This window comes from Dermacentor silvarum, chromosome 3 (genome assembly GCF_013339745.2).
Source record: "Dermacentor silvarum isolate Dsil-2018 chromosome 3, BIME_Dsil_1.4, whole genome shotgun sequence".
NCBI lineage: Eukaryota > Metazoa > Arthropoda > Arachnida > Ixodida > Ixodidae > Dermacentor > Dermacentor silvarum.
In genome coordinates, this window is record NC_051156.1 from 74482959 (window position 1) to 74506976 (window position 24018).

A 24018-nucleotide genomic window follows, 5' to 3' on the forward strand; every position below is an offset into this window, starting at 1 on the left:
CGTATGCGTCTTGGTGCTCTCATGGTCGAACGTTAACTTGGTCGGATCCCCGCACTCTGCTTCTCATAACATCGATTCCCACAGGGCATGAGATCTACCGGCTTTTTGCTGAGTCATGCTCATTACTATGACTTCTGCCATCATCCTTTAGTGTTTCCTTCACTTACTACCCACTTACGAACCCATTTAAGTGGCTTTTGAGTGTTCGTTTTCACTGAGTCATTGCCGTTTTGCTGAGTCATGCTCATGTCTGACTTCTACCACCATCCTTTAGTGTTTCTTTCACTTAGTGCCCACGTCCGAACCCATTTCAGTGGTTTGTGAGTGTTCATGATTTTCGCGGAGTCATTGTCATTTGTCCTTAGTGATGCTCGTGACTATGACTATCATCATCGTTTGGTGGTTCTTTCACTTAGTGCCCACGCCCGAATCCATTCCAGTGGACTTTCAGTGTTAATCCTTTTTCGCTGAGTCATTGACGCTTTTGCTGAGTCATGCTCACGACTATGACTTCTAGCAGGATTCTTTAGTGTTTCCTTCACTTAGTACCCACGTCCAAACCCATTTCAGTGGTTATTGAGCGGCAATATTTTTCGCTGGGTCATTGTCATGACGTACATGACGCGCATGTCACGACATTTATGTCATGAACTATCACTTATGTTCATCATACACTCCTGTCATACTATGCCAATTTTGGTACCTACCAAGATAACGAAACGACCATGAGAGCACCAAGACGTAGGCGGCTGTCTTATGACCTACATGACACGCGTTTCATGACATTTATGTCATGAGGTATCATTTATTTTTGTCATATACTATTGTCATAGCATGCAAATTTTGGTACATGCAAAGTTAACGAAACGACCATGAGAACACAAAGACGCAGGTGGCTAGATATATAGATGGATACCGTCAAAGTAGCATATGTTCGCCAAGGAGTGCTTCGCATTTAAAATCTCAACCGAACATCGTCGTTCAGTTTGTACGCCGTGCTCATCATGAAAATTTATGCCCAGAACTGAAAAACATTGCTTGCTCTAGCCATCGCAATGAAAAGGGAAAAGAACTGGTGCTTTGCATGGACGAAGAATGGAAAGGCTTTCGCAAGGCAGACAGAATCCTCACGTGCGCTGCGCATAGCCCATATGCGCGAACTAGAGAAGATAAAGCAAGAATATTCTCTGAAGGGCCTACTGCCTACGACACCATAGATGTAGACACGATAGATAGAGCTTACCTCGCGCGAAGCGAAGTTCGCGTACTGCATGCGGACAGTCTAGGGAAGTTGACTTTCATTCACCTCAATGCGCAATCTGCGCGAAATAAGGAAGATAATATTCTTTCTCTGATTGCTGGATTTGGTTTTGAGCCTTATGCTTTAATGATGATAGGAACGTGGAATAGGGTTGATTCTGATGTTCTTAGGCCCCAAGGTTACACATCATACTTCTTAAACCGTTCTTCGCGATTAAGCAAAAAGCTAGCTTGGCACAAAGCTAATGGAAAAGACCTAACTTGCCGTCTTATAAATCCTGATACTTGTAATGCAGATGATTATGAATTATTGAGTGTATAATGCAGTGATATCGTTCTGAGCCACCTCCTTGGATCAATGAAGAAGATGACAATCGCCGGGACGTTGCGCGGTGTTCAGCCATCTTGAACATCTCTGTAAATAGTCTGTTTATTTACCGTGCCTCTCTTCTCATCTATTTGACGCCCCGTCACAATAGTGTTTTTGGTGTTCTTTATCGGCCGTCGGGGGGAAGTGTTCCATGTCTCATTTCTTTTTTTGACAATTACCTAAGTTGCGTTACCGATAATGGCTTTAAGTTAGTTCTGGCAGGCTACTTGAATATCGAGCTGCTAGATGCTTCTGCACAAGAAAGGGAATTGAGCAGAAGCCTGGAAGTAAATGGTTTCTCAAACGGAACAACTGCACCGACAAGGATTTTTAACAACCCATCTACTTTGATTGACCTCTTTGTCACAAACCTTCATGATTCAGGTCTCTAGTCACATGTAGTAAGCACACGTATCATTGACCACCTGCCCATATTTCTGATCGAAAAATCACAATAGATGCAAAACTACGAATAAAGACAGTACTGAAATAGTTGTAAGGGATATTAAAAATATAATCTTCATGCTTACCGCAGGGAACTGTCCACAATTGATTGGTTGAGTGTTTATTGCATCGAAGATTCAAAACTAGGATATGAGAGTTATTCTTAATGTTCAAATCTGTCTACCATAAATGATGTATAATGACCTTACCATAATAGCAAAAAAACATAGATAACGAAGAGCTGCGTGAAAGAGACAGGTAAGTAAAATAAATTATTCAAGGCCATCATAACAACAAAGAGCGCGTAATCCCTTAAAAATTTTAAAGCACAAAGGAATAAGGTCAACAGCGTATTACGGAGCTAAAAACGAAAATATTTAAAGAAGCTTTCCAACTACGAGGTAATGAAAAATGGCGCAAAAGCGAAGCATCAATTGCGATAGGAAATTAGTAGAGAGCTACAGGGAGTAAGGATAGTACTTTTATCAGCTGTATAAACTTGGACATGTAGCAGCACCAGCAGCGCGCAAGCTGTTGTCGACGCCGTCGGCGTTTTGCCCGCGTTCGCACCGAACGCGCGCGGCGTTGGTGACTTGCCGCTGCCTCTGGCGGCGGCTCGGAGGTTTTCGACGAGATCAAAACGGGACACTCGTCGAGCAGCGTCGGAAGTCTTTACCACCTTCTCGCCTCGCAACGTTTTTATATAAATACGCATTTGGTACCGCAGCTAAACCTCGCCTCCTCTCCCTCCCGTCCCCCCACGGCCTTTCGCGCGAGGGAAGAAGGCGAGTTTGCTATCCGCCGTGCGTTCGCTCCCCGTGAAAACGCGCGTCCCTCGCTGGCTTTCACACGCACATACAGCATACGGCACGTGGCGATGAATTCATCGCCGTTGGACTTTATACCGAACCTCGCGGTGACGACGACGCCAACGGCAGAAATCCGCTTGGGGTATCCATATAATTGATATCGCAATAAAAAATCGGACCTAGCGTAGAAGCCCACTGAACAGGTCCCTTGGGCGCCGCGGAAACGAGGCGAGCACATTAATAGAAATTTGCATAGACGGCAAGGAATTTCAGAGGTGGACTTGGCAAATACTTATAATTATTTCGTGTCCCTCGCAACTAGGGCGCATGATCCAAAGTGCACACAGTTCCTGGGTCACAAGTAGAAGGAAAGTGCTTTACTGGTTCTGACGTCTGTAGACAAAATAATCAGTCTATTAAGATCCATAAGAAACAGTAACTGCTGTGACGACGATGGATTTGAAATCCGCCCCATTAAATATCTCCTTGACATAATTGAATGCGTCTTTAATTCTATCCTCGCTCACAGAGTTTTTCCAACATACAGATTGCTAATGTCGTAGTTCTACACAAAGGTGGAGATAAGAACGTGCTGTGCCATTACAGACCTATTTTGATCTTGCCAGTATTTTCGAAAGGCGCAGAAAAATTTATTCATATTCCCATGACTTCTTTTCTTAATAAGCATATAATAACACCCTCGCAGTTTGCTTTTCAGAAAGGTCATTCGACAGAGCATGCTCTTTTGACGCAAAAGGAAATAATATTGGACGCTTTTCGACGCGTGTTAATTGGGTATCTTCGTTTGTTACTCCAAAGCATTCGACCTTATTAACCACCTCACTTTAATTGAAAAGCTCAGCCACTATGGCTTCCGTGGTGTATATTTAGAATTAATTCGATCTTTCCTTCATTAGCGCCAGCGGAAAGTGACCGTCAACAACTGTACGTCTGATTTAGGAGCTTGAACATCAGGAGTTTCACAATTAAGCATCCTGGGACCTCTATTGTTTTGCTTATATTGTCACGGAGCCAAGGATGATGCAGTGTTCCGCATAGCAGGGACGAGCAGGACTATGCAGAGCTAACTTGTGCTTCGCAGAAACTCAAAAAAAAATTGCAGGACGCTTAAGCTTCGCTTTTAAGAGTAGAACGGGATAGGGTTATCGGGACCCATTCGCATCGCAACGCGCGGCTGTAGGTCTGGTAGAAATGCTGGAAAAGAGTTTGTGTTTGAGTTTCCTCGTAGCAGAAGTAGGTTTTCTCGTACATTCAAAAAACAATCCCACTGTGATTGGTGAACAATCCGACGGCGAACCCGACGCCGCGTTTACCATTTTCCTGACGGATGTCACTGTGAGAAATTCAATTTTTTGTTCTCCAATACCTTGCACCGCGTGGAGGGCTTGCGCGGTCGGGGTGGTTGGGGATGATTTTCTCCGCTACCCGCATCGCACGCCGACGCCGGTTGCAGATGCCGGATTTTCTGCGACACGGGGCCCTTAACGCTGTCGTTTTAAAATACAAGCAGCGAAGAAGCAGCCAACAGAGCGACGTGCACAGGCGATCGGCGGGTCCCTGTTTCAGGCAGCGGTCGCGAGCGGACACGTCCTTCTCTTACGCTCCGTTGTGCTCCGGCGTCTGCGACGCCATTAGCGTTCGCCGAGAAACGAGTCAGCGTCTTGCCTCGCATTGTGCTAGCGACGAGAGGGCGACACATTCTTGCTTTCAGATCAGATAGCCTGTGCGGCTTACAAAAGGAGAGGGAAACAAGTACTTCGCTTCGAACATAGATAAGACAACCAGGCGCGGCCAGTCAGCGGCAACGAAACACATAGGAAAACGAACAAGAAGGCATGGTTTGCGGCAGTATTAATGGCCTCGTTAACATTGATCACTCCGATAAGTTTGTTATCTACGCTGATGACAGCACTACACTAATTACAGCGAGAAACCGAAGGGATGCACTTCATAAACCAAACGAAGTGCTTATGAAATTATCAGTCTGGCATGCTGCAAATTCTCTTATAGGACAGCTACCAAGACAAAAGCTGTCCTTTTTTAGACAGGTGAGTCGTAAAATTGATGACAAATTGGTATGAAGTTTGAAAATTTATACGTTGAACTTGTACCTACAGTTAAGTGATTAAGCGTTCTTTTCGAAGAGCACATGTCATGGAATCCTCACGTAGACGCTACAGAAACTAAATTGTCTCGAGTCGCCGGTATACTTTCTAAACTACGTTAATCATTCCCAGCAAATGAGAAGCTTCTTATTTATAGCTCTGTATTTATGCAAGTTTCAAGTTACTGCTACCTAGTATGGGGTACTACAACTGTTTCAAGCATTAATGATTATACATAATACAAAAAAGGCTGTTCGAGCGATTGCGAATGCTTCATACGAAAGCCATTCAGAGCCACTCTTCGGAGAGTTGCACTTAGTTTCTCTTCCTAACATTTACGAGTATACACTCATTGGGCGCTAGGAAGTGGAACTCAGGAAAACATACAATTCGCTCCAGACTGTTGCCTGTTAGACACATAGCAAAAATGCACGTGACACTCGATATCACGAAATGTGCGAAGTTCTCCGTAGCAGGAGCCAATATGGTTATCAAAGGTTGTGCAGTTACCATATCTACTAAATAAATTACTTATATTGCGTATGCACCATATCGGTCCTGTTTTTTACAGCGACGCTTTTCAGTGCTCACTCTTCGGTGGTCGCGTCCGGCAATAGAAAACAAATTACACCATCATCCCGTAGGGGATCCCTGAGTAGTATGCGAAGCAGCCATGGGGTCGACTCAAGGTAGTTTTATCAGCTGCATAAACTTGGACATGCACCAGCAACGCGCAGAACTGTTGTCGACGCCGTCGGCGTTTTGCCCGCGTTCGCACCGAACGCGCGCGGTGTTGGTGACTGTGGCCGGTGCCTCTGGGGCGCCTACCGTCGCGCCTCTAACCTAAGCTGCTTCGCATTATCGGGCGCGGAGCCGCAGGTGTTGCCATTCGTTGCACAATCCGGAGAGGAGAGGATCGTCGGAGAGGAGAGGAGATGAGACAAGGAGAGGAGAGGAGGGGGAGGAGGATGCGCATGCGCAGTAGGGGTGTGAACAACGCACAGTAGAGGGAGGGAGGGAGTGAGATAGCCCCGACCATAAGATGCTTCGCATCTAAAAAACACAGCATGTCCACGAAGTGAATGATGATGAGTCGGCGAAGCACTTGTGCACCGCAGCGCCCCTAGCGGACTCCATGCAAACCAGAGCTACGGACGACAACGACGAAGAGGGGGGGGAGGAGGGCAAGGCTCGGCCCTAAGGTGCTTCGCCCCTAAACCTCGCATTTGTATGTGCGACTGAAAGCGCGAGAGGGCGAGGGAAGCGCGCTTTCACGGGGAGCGAACGCACGGCGGAGAGCAAACGCGACTTCCCAGTGGAAGGGGAGCGCTGGGCGAGGAGGGCATCGAGGCACCCTACACTGTGCGTGTGTGTGCCCGCTCTCCCACTGCGGAGCATACGCGCAGCCCTGCCGGCCTCTGCTGCCTGTGTCGCGGACAACGGCGTTTAGCCGTTCCGTCTTGAGCGAAAGACGGCAAGTCTTGAGCAAAATTCATCAGCAATCTCAAGCTCTCGTCGACCTTGGGGCAAAGCGAGACATATACAAGGAACACGCTGTCAGTGGGGGGGTCCAGAGGGGGAGGGGGGGTCGCAATCGCTCCCCCCCAGCCGTTCCACCCCACTCGACAGTGATTGTTCGGCATGTGGAATTTTTTAGGCCGTTGCGGCGACCATCGCTGTCCGGCGCGAGCAAAGCCACTTCTACCTGTTTGTTAGGCGCGATGCTGGCTGACGCAACCGCCGCCTTTGTGGAAACGAGCTAATCGCTTCCTCCCCACCCCCAATTTTACCCCTTCAGAGAGTAGAAGGTCGTTGAACTCTTTCCCTGGGTATTTGGAGGTTACGCCAGACTTTTATTTCTGAAGTAACTACTGCAGTAAATATTTATGTAATTCACAAAAATGACGATGAATGCCCTTTTGACGCATTAAAGCTTCATTAACGAGATGAATGTCATTAAAGAGATATAGATTGCCAGACTGAAGATTGCGGGATAAAGTTGAACAAAGTTTGTAAACACACACTTGTATCTACTAAGAAAGATGTTACAAAAATTATGAGACATACAAAATGTATTGTCGCTAATAGGCACTATCTCCGAAAAAAATAAAAAATTTTCATTGAACTGGCGTTCCGGGCTGGTTTGCATTGTCGCTCTCAGAGTCAAAGTCCGACGTAAAGGCAGCATCCTCAGACTCGCTGCTGCTCGATCCATCGATAAAATCAGCCGCAGACGAAGCAGAATCCCGAGATCCATGTGATCTCTCGAAGCGCACGCGCCGCTGCCGGAGGCGGCCATCCTTACTTTCTACTTTAACGATGGCAAAACGGAGCGCGTTCAAAGGATTACTGCCAAGCGGGAGAAATGCGAACTGCTTATAAAACAATAATATAGTGTACCTCCTTCAGGTTCGATGGCGGGGTGTGTCCGTGAGTGGCGCGGAAGGTATCAAAAGCTGCTTTTCGACCTATCGATAGCGGGCAAAGATTCCCAATGGGAGCGGTAGGGAAAGAGTTCAATCAACGGGGCCGTCAGCGCGGCAGCAAGAAGGGAGCTTTCCCTTCTGCCTACTTTACTGAGAGTCACGTGTTCCCTTGCTCCGCACTGCTGCTGCGTTAGGAGTCCGTACTGGTACGAGCCCCCTTTCGGTGTCAAGAGATGTGGAAACCATTCAGTGTCAAATACGCGCCTTTCGTCACACAGAGTGGGCTTTCCTCATGCTCCAAAAGAAGGAAGCACAAGTCACCTTTAGCGCCTCATACGAACAATTAGGCGGCAAACAACTCGCACAGCGCGCGGCGACCAAGGCGTAAGTTTTTTCCCAATATTTGTTGTATATAGAATACAACGCATAAAATTTGTGGCACTGTTCCTTGTGAATAACTTATGAAAATTGCGATGCAGGATGAAGGTCAAATCTAGGAAACGGGACGTTAGGATGCTCACACATTTTCTCTATATTGCCGTCTGCAATGAGTGGGTCGAATACGGTCGCGATGCAACGGGGAATCGCACCTACAACAAAAAAGGGGCTTTCTCTCCTGCCTTTCAAGCAGGATGTAGCCGAAACACTCACCAGATGTAACCCAAGTCGTGGTGGTAGCAGGGCATAAAGGTACGAATGTAGACCAGCAGCTTGACGATTTGGACACTTGAGCTCCGTTGTACGGTAAGTATCTGCGTTAAGGTGTTTTGGGCTTGCTTGGCAAATAGAACTCACGTGTCCAATTATTTGACACCTTCTGCAGTGAAATGGTTTGGGTACGAAAGGTCGTACGACATGCTGAAAGTGTCCGACCTTTACGTGTGATGACAGGCAGTCACCTTTGAAGACGAGCCTTCGACAGCTCAAATTAGCAAAGCGCCGAGATTGCAGCAAGGCAAAGCCATCTGTCGCAATTTTGATTAAAATTGGCAGGTCGCTGTCGCTAAACGAAGCGTCAATATCGTAAACTGCACCAGCAGTGGTTTCGTTATTCTGTGGAATGAGGTAGTGGACATTAATGTTGCTTAGGAGCTTTACTGCCATCAAAGAAAGCATCGATTGCGCTTTGGTTGTGGACATCAATAGCCAGGACGTCCTTTCGATTATTATTTCTGATATCCTTAACCTCTCCTGGGACAAAAGCCTCCAGAGAAACGGAAATCACTTGTCGATTAAGGCGCTTGAGGTTGACCGTAGGTCTGTCAGGCACAAAGAAAATTGTGTGGTGATCGCCTTCGCCGTGGCATGACAGTTCACTTCCTTCCTTACTGCCCGCTTTTCTTTCCTCTCTTGGCCTTCCGCTGTACCACTCTCCCGAAGCCTTCTTCATTTGACGCGTCATCGCTTGAGTCTCGTCGGTGGCGGCTTGACTTGGAGGGCAGTTTCTTTTCCTTGATAGAGGCAATGCGTGCTTTCTCACGTTCCTTAAGCGATACGGGCCTGGACTCACGCGTGTGATAACATTGACGCAATGTTTCCTTGCACCTCGTTCCTCCCATTATCATCCCCCATTGTGACCCTCTTTCTTCCACTCTTCCCCTTCCCTTACGTACAGTAGCGGGCCAGATGCCCCATTTTCCGGCCGACCTCTATACATTTTGCAATCATTAAACTACTTCTTCTCTTCCTCGGGCCGGTTCCTGCCGAAGTAGGCACGTCGCGTCGGCGTTCTGCCGACTCCACTTCTATTGCCGTTGCAATGGGAGTGACGTTTCCCAGTAGAAAACGGGGAAAAGAACGAAAATACGGCAGCGCGATAGAACAGTGGTCTAGTGGTTTGTACAAGAACCGCTTCGTCATATAGAACATCTGTAGCGTTAGTGTAGGTAGCAAGCGCGTGCGTCCCAAGGAGCTATAATAGTAATATTTCGAATTGCGCGATTGTGCCGACCCGAAACTTGCTTGCGCTAGAGAACGGCCCCGTTTTAGCGGCGCCTTGTTATTGGCATGGAAAGCCTGACCACCACCAACCACCGGCCCCACAAAAGCAGGCGACAGAGCCGAAGAAAGCTATTCGCTTTAAAATCGGAATGCTATGTCACAAACATTCAATTGTGAGTACTTGCACTAATGAAGCATTATTGGTTCGTATCGCAATTTCTGTGGTCATGTTTCTAATGGTGAGTGTTTCTCACTGTTAACAAGTTCAAGAGACGTTGAATGTTGCATTGACGTAGCAATTCATAAGATATCAGCAGATATAATGCATTCAGACAAATAAGTAATTATTGTGAGAAAAAAACGCGACAGCGTTTAGTGCATACTGTTTCTTACTGTGTGTCGATTAAAGAGCGAGCAGACGTCTTGGCCGACAGGACGCGCACGGGAAAGACATTTCGCGCAATAAAATTTTGTTGGAGGTGAGGCTTGTCCGTCGGTCATGTTGTTCTTGTATTTATTTCGCGCTTCGATCTAGTCAGTATGGAACTGTCTAAGAAACACAGATACTCAGGAGACTTCCGTTAATTCAACGCCACCACATGGCGTAATAGGTAAAACTCGTTTGAATAAGTGAACATGTTCAGCGGAAGAAGCTGGGCGGCAAATTGCTTTCAGCGTGAAGGGCACATAGGAACCTAATGAGCACGCAGGACGAGCGCTGAGAAGGTATGCATAAGACGCAGCTTGTCTAGTTTCTTAATTCTTGTGCGCCCACGCTTGTGCTTAATTCTTGCTGCGCTGCAAGGAAAAATAGGTACGTATTTGTTGTGACGGAAGCCGCTATGACATGGGTGCACTAAAAAGCACTTCTTAGCTTTGAAAGAGCACCGCCGCCTCAAATGGCGCTCTTTAAAAGGTTTGTTTCGGTGACTGCGGTATGACGGCGTAACCGTGATGACAGATATGTGTTTACGTGAAGACCTGTGTGTCATCGTATATTTGTCTGTTGATTTCGAATTGCTCAAGACACTGATTCTGCACACGAACAATGGCATAGCATAGTAGCAACTGTCAAGTCATCATGAACACGGCATCGTGAATTCTGTAACCTACCAGTTAGCGGTGATACGCTTCACATAAAAAAAAAATAAACGCACTCGCATAACGCCTGTAACGTGCACAAAATTATGCTCTTTAGACTACCACCATTCCCTTTAATTTATGTGAGTTTAATATCATTTTATGAGTCGCGCTTATGGTATCACAAAAGCAAGAACATCGCTATATCGCAAAAGCCGAACAAGATAACAGTTTCATTTTATCCTTATAATAATAAAAAAAATATTCTCAATTCCCGCATCTGGGGACACCTAATTCAGTAACACCACACTAAGAGCATATACACAGACCTTTTGTCTTTTTGAGGTAGGGCAGTACTTCCTGCGTTATGTGGAACACGGAGCGCAGATTTGTGTTAATACTGGCATCAAATTCCTCGAGCGGAATGTTTCCTACCCGAGCGATTGGCGCTGAGCCAGCACAGTTGACCTAAGAGAAAACAAAAGCGGAGAGATAACGATTTGAAATCATTGTGGTTGTTTTATGACAGTGATGATCTGACATAGAGATTACCGATTACCTAAACAAGTCAGTAGTCTGGCACACAGAGCTACATATAATCAATCAGTTGCTGTTTGAGGGAGCTCACCAGAACGCTATGTTGTGGCATCTTGCTTGGCCGTGCTGCTTGGTAGAAGCCAAAGAGGGCAAGCTTTCGCCTTTGAAAGTAAAGTTCGCAGAGCAATGATGTTTTTTTTTTAAATAGCTGCTTTCGTAAAAGGATACATAAACACACATTCGTGGCACTGACTGGTCCATTTTATTTCTGCAGAAGAAAAGCCTTGTCGCCACTTCGACTAGCACATTTGCTTCCCTAGCTCCGCATGTTACTGAGTATCCCACATGTTAGTACGGGTAGACAGCAGTAGCTGTACAGTTTGCTTTTTAAGGATTGTAGTAAACTGTGGGTCATGACTTGGTAATTCCTGCCATACGGTCTCCAAACCATTTTTATTCATCTCTGAATTTCCCTCTTACCGGGGTCAGCTGTGAGTATTCAGTTTAAATAACGGTACTCCTGCCCAGATTCTAGTGTCTTGCTGCCGATTGTAAATTCTCGTTCTCTTGCGAGGCTATTGAAGGTTACATTTGTCGACTGCATATTATTCTTCAACACTACCCATACACTGTGTGGGGTCAGGTCCTCAATCGTTTGTTGCACGTCATCTCCGGAAATGTTGAAAAGGACGATGTCACGGCAAACCGCAGGTTTGTGCGATAATCACCATTCGTTCTCACTCCTAATCCTTCCCAGTATAATAGCTGGAATATTTATAAGCATGCAGGGAATAGCCTTGCTTGACCCCTTTTCTGATGGTATTTTGCCGCTTTCATTTCTGAGACTTAAGGTAGCTGTGGAGTGTTTGCGGATACTTGCTCCTATATTCGCGTATGCTTTCTGTACTCTTGACTACGCAGTACCTTTATGACTCCTGCTACCTCTACTGACTCAAATGACTAATCGTAACCTGTGAATTCATATATAGAGGCACGTTTCACACCGAAAATTTTTCAATTACCTGATTTATGACAATAATGAGGCCAATTGTACTGTGCCCTTTCCTTAAATAAGCTTGTTTTCGGGGTTTACTTAGGTCAAGCGTTGCCCCTATTCTATCAGGCGGAATTGATGTCTTGAGGCATTGTCTATAAACGGTTGCAAGATTTTCAAGTATACTTCTTACAACTTGCAATAAATAGTTCATTGAATATTTTGCTGCCAGTTTTCTTCGGTGTATGTCGTGTAAAACTCTTCTAATGTCACCAATAGTTACACATAGAGCTTCTGTATCCTGTTTGTCACGACTTTCAGCCAAGTTTCTGTGGTTGCTTTGGGTACAACACTTTGCTATTTGACCGAAATTGCTGATGAACTTACCGGCTTATATTCCACGGCGAAATTTACTTCCCCGTATTTTAGTGCTTCCTCAATATTTTCGACGTGATAATTTCGGCTATCTCACATTGTCTTCCTGTCTATCAACTTTGACATAGGATTTCACGTGTTGGAGGCTTCCATGCGTTGTAGCTTCCTGATTAGGTCGTGTGTTACTTAGGAAAACTTTCCTTGGAGTTGCATTGGTGCCTTACCTCGCACTCCAGTTGGAGCTTTCAAAATATGTCGTCATTATCTCTACGCTATCTTTATATTTTATTCGAAAACCGTATATTTGTTCTCAAGCACTACACTGAATTCATCTACTTTTACTCCACTATTTGGATGACCTGCTTCTTGTTTACCAGTTTTCCTCTTTCTCACCAAATTAAGAGGAATTATTCACTTCACAAACCTATGATCTCTGCATTTTGCGCAACTTAACATATTTACATCCCGCACTGTGCTGATGCCGGCGCAGAAGAGGAAATCTAGTTAATTTCTCGTTTTCCCGTTAGCGCAATCGCACGTTTCCTTCCTGCTATTGCCCTTTATTAAGAAGGTATTAGTTACTCGGAGCTCATTTATTTTCGCAAATTCTACCCACCCATCTCTCTGTAAGCATGGAGTTGATTCTGCAGTTGCCAATTGCCTGTTGTCCATCCTGTTCTTTTCCCCACGTTGACACTGAACTCTTCCGTGACTACAGTATACTCAGTCCGCACCTTTTTCATTGCTTATTCAGTGCCCTTAATAGCTGTTCTTACTAACAGCGGAGCTGTTTAAGCCGGCCGTTATTGCGTTAATCGTCTCCATAAAATGTGGGTCGATCCTGGCGGTTGTGCAGATAGCGTCCAAGCGCAATGGCACATATCCTTGTGAAGTAGCAAAACTGAGCCTCGTTAAGTCTAGCTAAGCATGGTTGGGACTACTTAAGGTTAGTCATCAATAGCCAATCGATAGCCAATAGACAGATAGTAGAAAATCGATCAATAGTCCATAAATTTCGTAAAATGCTGGGGACGACTTCGTAGTGCTTACCCTAGCCCAAATACGTAGCCAATACCTTACAATAGCCAATCAATAACTGATCGATAATCAATCAATTATCAATAAATTCCGGAAAATGCTAGGGATCACTTGGTAGTGCTTAGCCTAGCCTAAAAGCCACGACTAGCTGGGTGCCCATCAGCTACGTTGTTTCTTCAGCATTGAGCGTCCAGTGGAAGCTACGCTAGTTCTTTCTCGTAATTATTACGAGACGTTAGAGCGTACGCTTGTACTGTGCAATGGAAAGTGTGAAATTATTATGCGAACTGCCTATTAGTACCGTGGCTACACGCAAAACACGCAATAAGCAAGCAGCGATCAATGATCTAATTACTTGCACAATCCAACATCACATGCTAAATACTGTTTCTTTCTTTCACTCAGCTTTATTTTTTCTTGTTCTAATGACACATATTTTAACGGGATTGCATACTTCCTTATTGCAAACTAAAAACTTCGATGCTTCAATGGCGACTACTACAGTAATGTTCCTGAAATATAAAGGAAAGGTTTACCTGTATTCATTTTGGCGCACGAAACAAAACTTACCACAATATCAATTCTTCCGAAGTGCTCTGCTGTTTCTTTAATAATGCCAGAAACGGCTTCTGTATTCCGAATGTCTGCCGTGGTAACGAGTACCTAAAGAAGACGGATGATTCCAATCACTTCATTGCAATATTTGGTTAATTATTCTGGCTTGCCGATAATAAAAAGTGACATTTTGCAACATGAAATTGACCGAAAGTACGCGAAAAACCGTTGCAATAATTAGCTGGTGCGTCACCGTGCTCTGATATTGTTCGTTTATCAGGCTCTGATGCACGCTAGGCGTAGCATGATATATAAATTTATCTTTACTACGACAGAACCTCTTTAGTTGTTAATTTGAGAATGAAGATGTCAGTTCCTCAACAACAGGGGAAGTTCTCCCCGTGATGGTCGAAAAAGTGCAAACAGAGAGCTTTAAATGTGAAATACCGTTATAAGCAATATGTACAACATGTACAGATGGCTCATTGCAAAACATGTTATTTAAGAAGCGGCACTAAAAAGGAACAGTGAATTACAAGTTGACGCTGTCTAGTTGTAGCTTAAGCCCGAGCTACGGCATAATGTATGTAATACTGCATAGCCTCGCCTATTGAAGAGGGACTCTGGCAACACACACACACACACACACACACACACACACACACACACACACACACACACACACACACACACACACACACACACACACACACACACACACACACACACACACACACACACACACACCACACACACACACACACACACACCACACACACACACACACACCACACACACACACACACACACACACACACACCACACACACACACACACACACACACACACACACACACACACACACACACACACACACACACACACACACACACACACACACACACACACACACACACACACACACCACACACACACACACACACACACACACACACCACACACACACACACACACACACACACACACACACACACACACACACACACACACACACACACACACACACACACACACACACACACACACACACCACACACACACACACACACACACACACACACACACACACACACACACACACACACACACACACACACACACACACACACACACACACCACACACACACACACACACACACACACACACACACACACACACACACACACACACACACACACACACACCACACACACACACACACACACACACACACACACACACACACACACACACACACACACACACACACACACACACACACACACACACACACACACACACACACACACACACACACACACACACACACACACACACACACACACACACACACACACACACACACACACACACACACACACACACACACACACACACACACACACACACACACACACACACACAATGCTTGCTCGTCCCAGTGTTTACCGTGCCAAATAAATCCTATGCGAGAACAGGTAGGCAAGGTCTTAACCCGCGCCAGTGACAACACTCACAGCATCAGCACAACACATCTCTCAATATGCGTCTGGTTGTACCTCTCTTACGCACAAATCGCATACATCCCAGATGACTAGTGCATTCTTCTATTTCTGTGTTGAAGATGATGAAGAGAGAGAATACGCGTGGGGTCGGCTATGAAGGCTGGTGCAGTAATGCTGTCCGTAATTCGACGGATTAGCTGTAGTCGCCAGCAAGTTAAACAGAAGGACATTTCCCACATCGTTCTGTCGTGCCGAAAGCCAGAATCTAAGCAAGCACCTTTACCCACAAAATAACGCGGCTCAGGATAGTGTTTCTATTCGAAATCAGTGGTTCCACGGGTAGGCAGCGGAGGTACGAAGGCTGGAGCGTGATGGGGCCTCTTGATCTATTTGTATGCAGAAGAAATACCGATAAACTACAAACTCAGAAACTACTCGTACGGTCAAGAAAAAGCCGATTTGCGCCTTGTATTTATTCGAAACAAGTATTTCAGATCCGCGGGCCATTTTCTTGAGTAGAATGCTTCGGAAAACTGTAACCAAAAGCACAATCTGATTATGAGGCACGCCGTAGAGGGGGACCCTGTAATCAATTGGACCACCTGCAGTTGTTTAACGTGAACGTAAATCTAAGTATAGGGGTGTTTTCGCATTTCGCCCCCATCGAAATGGGGCCGCAGTGGCCGGGATTTTATCTAGCGACGTCGCGCTTACCAGTCCGACACCACAGCCGCTAAGCAACCACGGCTGGTAATACATATAGCATCAAAGGTACATTCAATCCCGGTTGTTTTGCAAGTGCTATGCACTCAATTTCCGCAGCGCTCCATTCTCAGCAGCTGTGAAACATCCGCCAGGAACCGCACGCTGTTCTATCTTTGCCGGCTCTGTGCGCGGCCAAACCATGGGGCAACGGTCGGACTAGCAGCAATGTCATTGAAGGACACCCAGAGTAATATACTACGTGATGCGTGAACTATATACAGAAGGCAGTTCTATACCGTGGACACCATGCATGATGGTGCCACGCACACGGAAAATTCACGAGCACATTGTTTCCTCAGGATACGCAGGCACAAAAGTTAACGCCTGCGGTGCGGGGATTATAGATGGTCGCATAGTACTTTTGGGGTTCTGTTGTCGTGGCAAGTAGTCACAACATCCTGACACATCTTTGGCGTACAAAAATAGGGAGAATCGTAGTTGACTATCACGTGCAGCCTCCCACATTTTTAGCTATAAAGCGCACGAACGCTACAATGTGGTCGTACGTCGTCCTGAAAGGAACATCGCATTAGACAACTCTTGCACAGGAGAGTGCTTAGTGTACTTGGTAGTACTTGAGAGTAATTCTGAGTATCGCTACCTAAATCGATGCGTGAGGGACGGTCGGTCGATATAGCTAAAAATGTGGGAGGCTGTACATGTAATTGTTACGCATCGTAACCTACCCTGGTTAGTTGCCAATAAAGAAAAAAAAAAGAACGAACAGAACACAAAATAGAATGCAGTAACTCCACTGGAGTTGTCTAAGTATGCGTAACCATACCCCATATTTTGACTTGGCACACCCCTAACTTAAGCTGGAGCACCCGCAAACTTCAGTTGGCTAACCGCAAAATGTCAAGTTGGCCTACCCCCAAATTTTTGCTAGTCGGCCCCAAACTTCAATTGGTCCCCCCGAAATTTCAAGCGGGCCCACACCGAAATTTAAGTTGAACGCGTCCAAATTTCAAGTTGGCCCATCCCAAACTGCAAGTTGACCCACACCGACATTTCAAGTTGGCCCAACCCCAAATTTTATTGGCCCACATCAAATTTCAAGTTATTCAGTTGCCAACTAGCCTAGCTTGCTCTGTTAATTCAAGTTGTCCCATGTACAAAGGTCAAGTTGGCCCACCCCAAATTTACCTTGCCCAGTCCCACATTTCAAGTTGGCCCATTTCCAAATTCCTCATCTCCAAATATCAGTTGGCCCACCGCAACTTTTCACGTTTGCCCACCCTGAAATATTAGTTGGCACGTCTCCAAATTTCAAGTTGAGCCACCACCAAATTTCAGTTGGTCCAGCCCTGCTATAAGATTCCCAATGCATTTTCTATGGAGCTCTATGTATCTATAAGGGTATTGGCTTTTATTTATTCAGTTGTTCAATACTGCTTATAAATCTACCAATTACTAAATTTACGCTAATATAATGATTAAATGTCTTCGCAAATTACGCATTTTCGTGCAAAACAAGGCGATGGGGCAGGGTTACTCGCCAAAGAATGCTTACACATTAAAAATGCATCTGCAATATCCTTCGAATAACAGCTCGAAGGACTGCAAGACTGCCACACATGTACGAACAGATGCAACATTCTAACACGATTCTGTGCATTCGGTTCCATCCGCGACGCCACATTTTTAGCATTTCTTTCATCACATTGCAGTCATGCAAGGCTTTCAAGGACAAGCTTTCCCTACGTATAAGACAGCGCCATAAAACCTGTGGTTGCACTAGCCCTCATTCAGAGGTGTTTTCAATGTGTTTGTTGAAGTTCCTCAACAATGCGGATGCGTTTCTTTAAATAGATTATTTCTTCAAGGGTTAGCATTAACGTTGCAGAGCAACAAAGGACCTATGCTTATGCGGACGTTCTAGCCGCATTGACACTGTGGTCGTGCGCGGCTCGTGCACGGTGGGTTAGAAGGTTGCCACAGCGGCATGTTTGCGTTTGACAGAAATATTCTGTAAATGGGTAAGTATGATAGCCATATGCAAATCCTCAACAACTGATGAACCACCAAGTGGTCCATGTTCTCCTCAGATCTGCTTCTGGGAATCGATCGCACCTCCGTTTAAATGGTTTCAGAGAGAGAGAATTTATTAGAAAGGCAGAGAGGTCGGCCTGAGCAAGCATGCTCTGGCCTGCTATCTACATAGGAGAAAAAGGAAAGGGGGAAAAAGAGTGATGAAAGATGATGATGAGGACAGGAAGAAGAGGTGCATATACGAGTATATAATAGACAGCTTTACCAGAGCGCCGCTTACGCTCCACTCTGCTTAGATTTCACGCTCTGAGATACTGCAGGGAACTGCGTAGATTTGGCATTTGATAAGCGCGTCTTGCCGAGACGCGAGCGACGCGCTATCAACTCGGCTGCAAAACGACGAAAGCCCGGGATACATGGAGCGAACTTTCTCGACGAACTTCACGCGTCAAGTAACGACGCGGCGACACGACGCAGGATGTTCGCTGTGTCGCGATCACGGAGGAAGGTTTCTTGCTCCGTGGTCGCGATACATGCGGCGAACGCCGCCGCGCGTTGGCCGCCGTGTTGGCGGCGGTCCCGGCCGCCCGCTTCAAACTGAATTTGGCGTTGTCCTTGTAGAATTCACTTCGTTGGTAGCAAATTACTGCGTAAACGGCTTTCACTTAGTCTGAGGCCGCTTCGACGACAGAGTATTATAGATAACCTTGAGTAGTTTTCGAGATCGCTTCTCGTTTCGAACGCGTCTAAGCCTAGCGAAAGATGATGATGATGATGATGATTTATTGGCATCCCCTTTGAAACGGGGCGGCGACAAATAGTCACCTAGCCTGCTTGATTTAATCAGGTATATTATACATGTTCTTTATCCATCATTTTTGTATACCTCTCATTATTTTTATTTTTAAAAAATTTACCTTGTACCGCTGCCTATGATTTTAAGAGATCAGGTCGTATCCATCTTTTCCCTGCTTTTTTTCCACCAGTACTCTAATCGTCTCTTGCTGATCTCTACGGCTGATCTGTTATGTTTCCTTCCACTTTAAACCCTAGCGTTTCTGGGAGTTGCACGTTACCTACGGTTCTCGCTGGGTGGATCCCGTCGCATTCCATTAGGATGTGCTGAGTGGTCTCTGGATCTTTACTGCAGCATACACATGTCTCATGTGTCATGAGACACATGTCTCATACATATTTCTCAGCATACACAAAGAAATATCCGGTGCCAGCGCCATCTATCGGGGAAGTCGGGAGATAGGCATGACGACAGCATGTGGCCTCTGAGATCAGAAGATTTCTGTTGAAGGTTGTTGTTTCCTCGCAGATCACCGGATATGGGATGTACAAATACAACGCGATTCCTGAAAGACCACACTAGGAACTACTCAATCGGTGCAGAGACATGGAGACACGACAACACCAACGCGATTGCAGACGACGCGAAAAGGCGCGCGCGCGAAACACCAGCATGCATTGCGACCGGAACTAGTGCCTCCTGATTGGCTGTCGTCCACCGCTGCGCGCTAGACGCTTCCGGCGGCGGCGTTCGCCCGACGAAAATGTTTGGACCGGCAGATCGGCTGCGGACGCCAAATTTCAGAACGCCGGCCGTCGGACGTTCGCCGCCCGACGAAGTTCTTCGCTCGGACGCCGGTTATTCGCTCCATGTATTCCGGCCTGAAGAGGCCAAGTAGACACACTGTCCAGCTCCGCTCAGTCGGCTTTGTAGCGGAGCCAGGGATGCAGTCTTCGTTCCGCTGCCGGTATGAGCGTTGTGCCCAAGCGCAATAGCGTTCCCGCTAAGCGGTTGTTTGGCATTTGCTAGCATATGCTGGTCTGAGCGGAGCGGACCGCAAGCGCTCAGCTAAAACACTCTATTAACAGTGATGTTTCCTTAAAGCCTTGTGTCTAGTACAGCGATCTTCAAGTTAACGTAATCCTACACCTGCTCAGATGCATATGTTGCTTGAGAGGCGCTACAGAAGTTTTAAGAAAGATAATTGAAGTTAAGGAACAAATATTTCCAAGTTGGAAGCTTAATATGAAATAATTACAGTGCTTGCATAAAATACAAACAGGTATCAAGACAAAAAGAATGCTGGTTGTGAACTCAAGACCATCGTACCTAATGTCCTGTTCTCTTTATCTTCTTTCGTAAAGGCAGTGCTTAAAGTCAGGGGGGAGGAGGGGGAGACACCGCCCTTCCCCCTTGCAGGTCAACTGGAGCACTGCGGCACCCATTCGATAAGCGCTGCAAGTGATTTTATTACCAGTAGTGCCTCTTGTGGGGCACCGCCCCAAGGGACTTACTCTCCATTGAAGGGAGAAACTTGAAGCCCTGCTTATAGGTGCTGCAGATACTGAGGACCCTCCTACAAACGCATTGATAGAGTAAACAACACTATCGCTGCTTGATAATTTTATTGCGCGCAACGCAACGACTGCTACAGGATTGCCTGCCAATATGTGTGCCAATACAAATGATGTGTAGTTAGTTAGGGCCTGGTTATGGAGCTTCTGGGTTACTGTTTTCATTGCGCTAACAATTGTCTGAGGTCTTTAGAGAACGCACATTGCCGAAACTTCTACAAATGTTGCCTTCCTGCCCAGCTTAATGTTTTCTCTGATTGTGTCCCCGATTTCTATGTTCACTGTACGGTCCGTGAGGAAGCTTTAATATAGTTGTATAGCTTGCTTCCTACATTTAGGTGGTTGAGGTGTGACAGGATCGCTTGATGTTTGACGTTGTCAAACGCTTTGCTGACGTCCAGTCTCACTATGACTCTCGAGTCGCTAGTCTTCCTTTCCAATACTTGTTCTTTGAGTTGTAGCATGACGTCGTTTGTGGATAGTTGTCTGAATCCAACCATGCTTTCTGGGTAGAGTTCCTTACTTTCCAAATATCCGTTGAGCCTGTTCTGTATTACGTACTCCATGAGCTTGCCTACACAGGAGGTTAACGATATTGCCCTAAGGTTCTCTAGTTTAAGTTCTTTCCCTGGTTTGGGGATGAGGGCTATCCCCTACCCTTTTTAACATTGCAATGATCCGGCTGCCAGAAAGACTCAGAAAGCTAGAGGGCCTTTTCCACACTCTCTACGCTGACGACCTCACTCTTTGGGTCGACAGAAGGGGGAGCGATGGCCAAATAGAAGACACCCTACATAGGGCAATCTGGGAAACGGAAGGCTATCTGAGACCCATAGGGCTAAAATGCTCGCAGGAAAAGTCGGAGATGCTAATCATGAGCAAGCAGCAGGTCAATATCCAGCTCCTGGTCAACAACACCCCCGTCCCAAGGGTGGACAAGATCAGGATACTGGGTATGTGGATACAAGAAAATGGGAGAAACACCGAAACAGTAAACAGACTAGGTGCCACGACCGACAAAACTTGCAGGCTCTTCAAGAGGATAGCAAACAAATACGCAGGGATGAAGGAGGCGAGCCTACTTAGGCTTGTCCACTCTTTCATCATTAGCCGAATCACCTACGCTATCCCGTACATAAAGACAACTAATGCAGAGAGAGACAAGGTAGACATCCTCATCAGGAAAGGTGTCAAAACCGCCCTAGGTTAATCAGCGTGCACATCAACAGAGACGATCCTCAACCTAGGAGTGTCAAACACCCTAGAGGAAATGTGCGAGGCGAAACTCACGGCACAATATGTCAGACTAACTGGCAGCAAAACGGGCAGAGCCATCCTTAGGAAACTGGGCTACCGCAATCCAGAATCGCTAGAGGGGATAACCGCCATCCGCAAAGAAATTGCCAACAGGTTAAGAATACCCTCCATCCCAAGAAACATGCACCCAATACACAACGAAGAACGCAGGAGAAGCAGAGTCCAAAGACTCCAAAGCTCCCTCCTCCAAAAACGAGGAGTAGTGTACACCGATGCGGCAGAGTACCCAGAAGGGCACTACGCTGCAGTAGTAGTGAGCGACAAAGGCGAGCTAATCTCGAGCTGTAGCGTGAGACAATCTTCACCAGAGGAGGCAGAGATGGCTGGCGATTGCCCTGGCAATCACAAACCTCTCACCAGAATAATCATCACCGATTCTAAAACTGCAATCAAAGCCTATGACACTGGTAAGGTGTCCAAAGAGGCCTCCAAAATTCTGCAAGCAAGCAAAGAGAACGTACCCAATGACCTAATTAGAATAATATGGGCGCCCGCTCATAGTGGACTCACAGGCAACGAGATCGCCAACGAGGTCGCCTGAGGACTCACACACCGGGCCTCAGCGCAGGCAGACTACTCCCTGTCTAAAAAGCGAGACAACCACATACACAGAAATTCAACACTATAGAATGGGCAGGACAACCCTTCCTACCCCCCCCCCCCCCCCATAGATCTCTCACAAAGAAGGAAGAAGTAATCGGGCGAAAACTGCAGACAGGTACCTTCCCAAACACGTATATCCTACACAAATGGCATCCTGAGGTGCACTCTTCGAAATGCAAAAACTGTGAAGGCATAGCGATCCTAAATCACATGCTCTGGGCTTGCCCAGCACTAAACGGTCTGCATGGAAACAAAGAGTCATGGGAATCCTCCCTTCATAGCCAGGAAGAACAAGCCCAAAGACAGGCCATTTGTCAAGCCCAGGCCGCCGCCGGAAGCCAACTGATTCCGGCCGACGTCTAGGGGGGAGATAGACGGTGAAAGGGGGAGCTGCGTCTCACCCCGATTACCGATACTTTCTGACGGGTGCAAATAAAGTGCTTTCTCTCTCTCTCTCTCTCTACAAATGTTAGCGCGAGACATAATTCTCAGCGAACGCAGTCGCTCATTCTGTACAGTACTTTACGCGTACTGAACTTGAAGACCGAAATAGGATTACTACCGTGTCTTGTGTAAAGCTCAATCTTGGCCTGCGGCAGGTGGTACTTAAAGGCAATCATCATGATTTGAACTTTAGCATGACCACAATGGCTTGAGGTTGCGACAACTACCACAGACTTAGTTAGCAATATAAAGTGAACCAGCATACCTTTATAATGAATACCTCCAACAACTTACTTCCACTCCAGTAGCGCCGTTTGCCTTGCACTGTTCAGCCACCCTGTCCAAAGCAGCCGCGTTCCTCGCGGTGATCGAAAGCGAGCAGCCAAGTCTGGCGAAGTGCAAAGCCGTGGCCTCGCCGATTCCAGAAGATGCACCTGCGATACGAGAGAACGAAAAGATCAGTCAGAGGTGGCTCTAAAGTTAAATTGTGGCGAAAGTAGAGGTAGGAATAGTAGTATTGTCTTGTTGTTCTTTTGAACATATTTCAACGGTAGAACAGTATACAGAAAGAGGTACTAGAGTATACTGCTGAAAGAAGACCTCTTGGTCCGAAACATATGAATATGTGTTGAGCCGTTATAATGTACCTAATCGCTTCGCGAACACATCCGATGTAAGGTAATACGCTTTACGTTTCGGTGGCTAGTGGAATATGTTGTGGTGAGCTTATTAGCAAGCCTACGAATACAATTTAATTATAGTGTCAAACTAGGCGAGTAGGTGCCGATGTCTGTGTCCTGTTTCCATTTATTGCCTTGTGCCTTGCTATAAGTGTCATTCATAACAAACATTTAACACACTTTAAAAAATATCCTCTTGAACGCAACGTTCTGTGCAACACATGGAAATCGTATTGAGAATACGCCGACCTTGAATATTCGAGTTGAGAGTTTATTTTACCGAGCTCGAAATAAAGCGCACTTGGGAGAAATAATTACCACGTGATGAGGGACTCGCGCACTGTGTGGTCGTTAGCATCCCCAAACGTGCTCCTTGCAAATTGGT

The 24018-nt window shown here is 46.2% G+C and overlaps 1 protein-coding gene across 1 annotated transcript in view; it reads right to left on the reverse strand.

Annotated features, from left to right (window-relative positions):
• LOC119445506 (3-oxoacyl-[acyl-carrier-protein] reductase FabG-like) overlaps nt 1-24018 on the reverse strand; it is a 42246-nt gene that overhangs the window by 16797 nt on the left and 1431 nt on the right. The window contains exons 2-4 of the mRNA XM_037709778.2: nt 23248-23387; nt 13971-14063; nt 10786-10924 (exon numbers count right to left, since the gene is read on the reverse strand). Of these exons, the coding sequence (XP_037565706.1) occupies nt 10786-10924; nt 13971-14063; nt 23248-23387 (372 nt within the window). The remainder of the gene's footprint in view (nt 1-10785; nt 10925-13970; nt 14064-23247; nt 23388-24018) is intronic.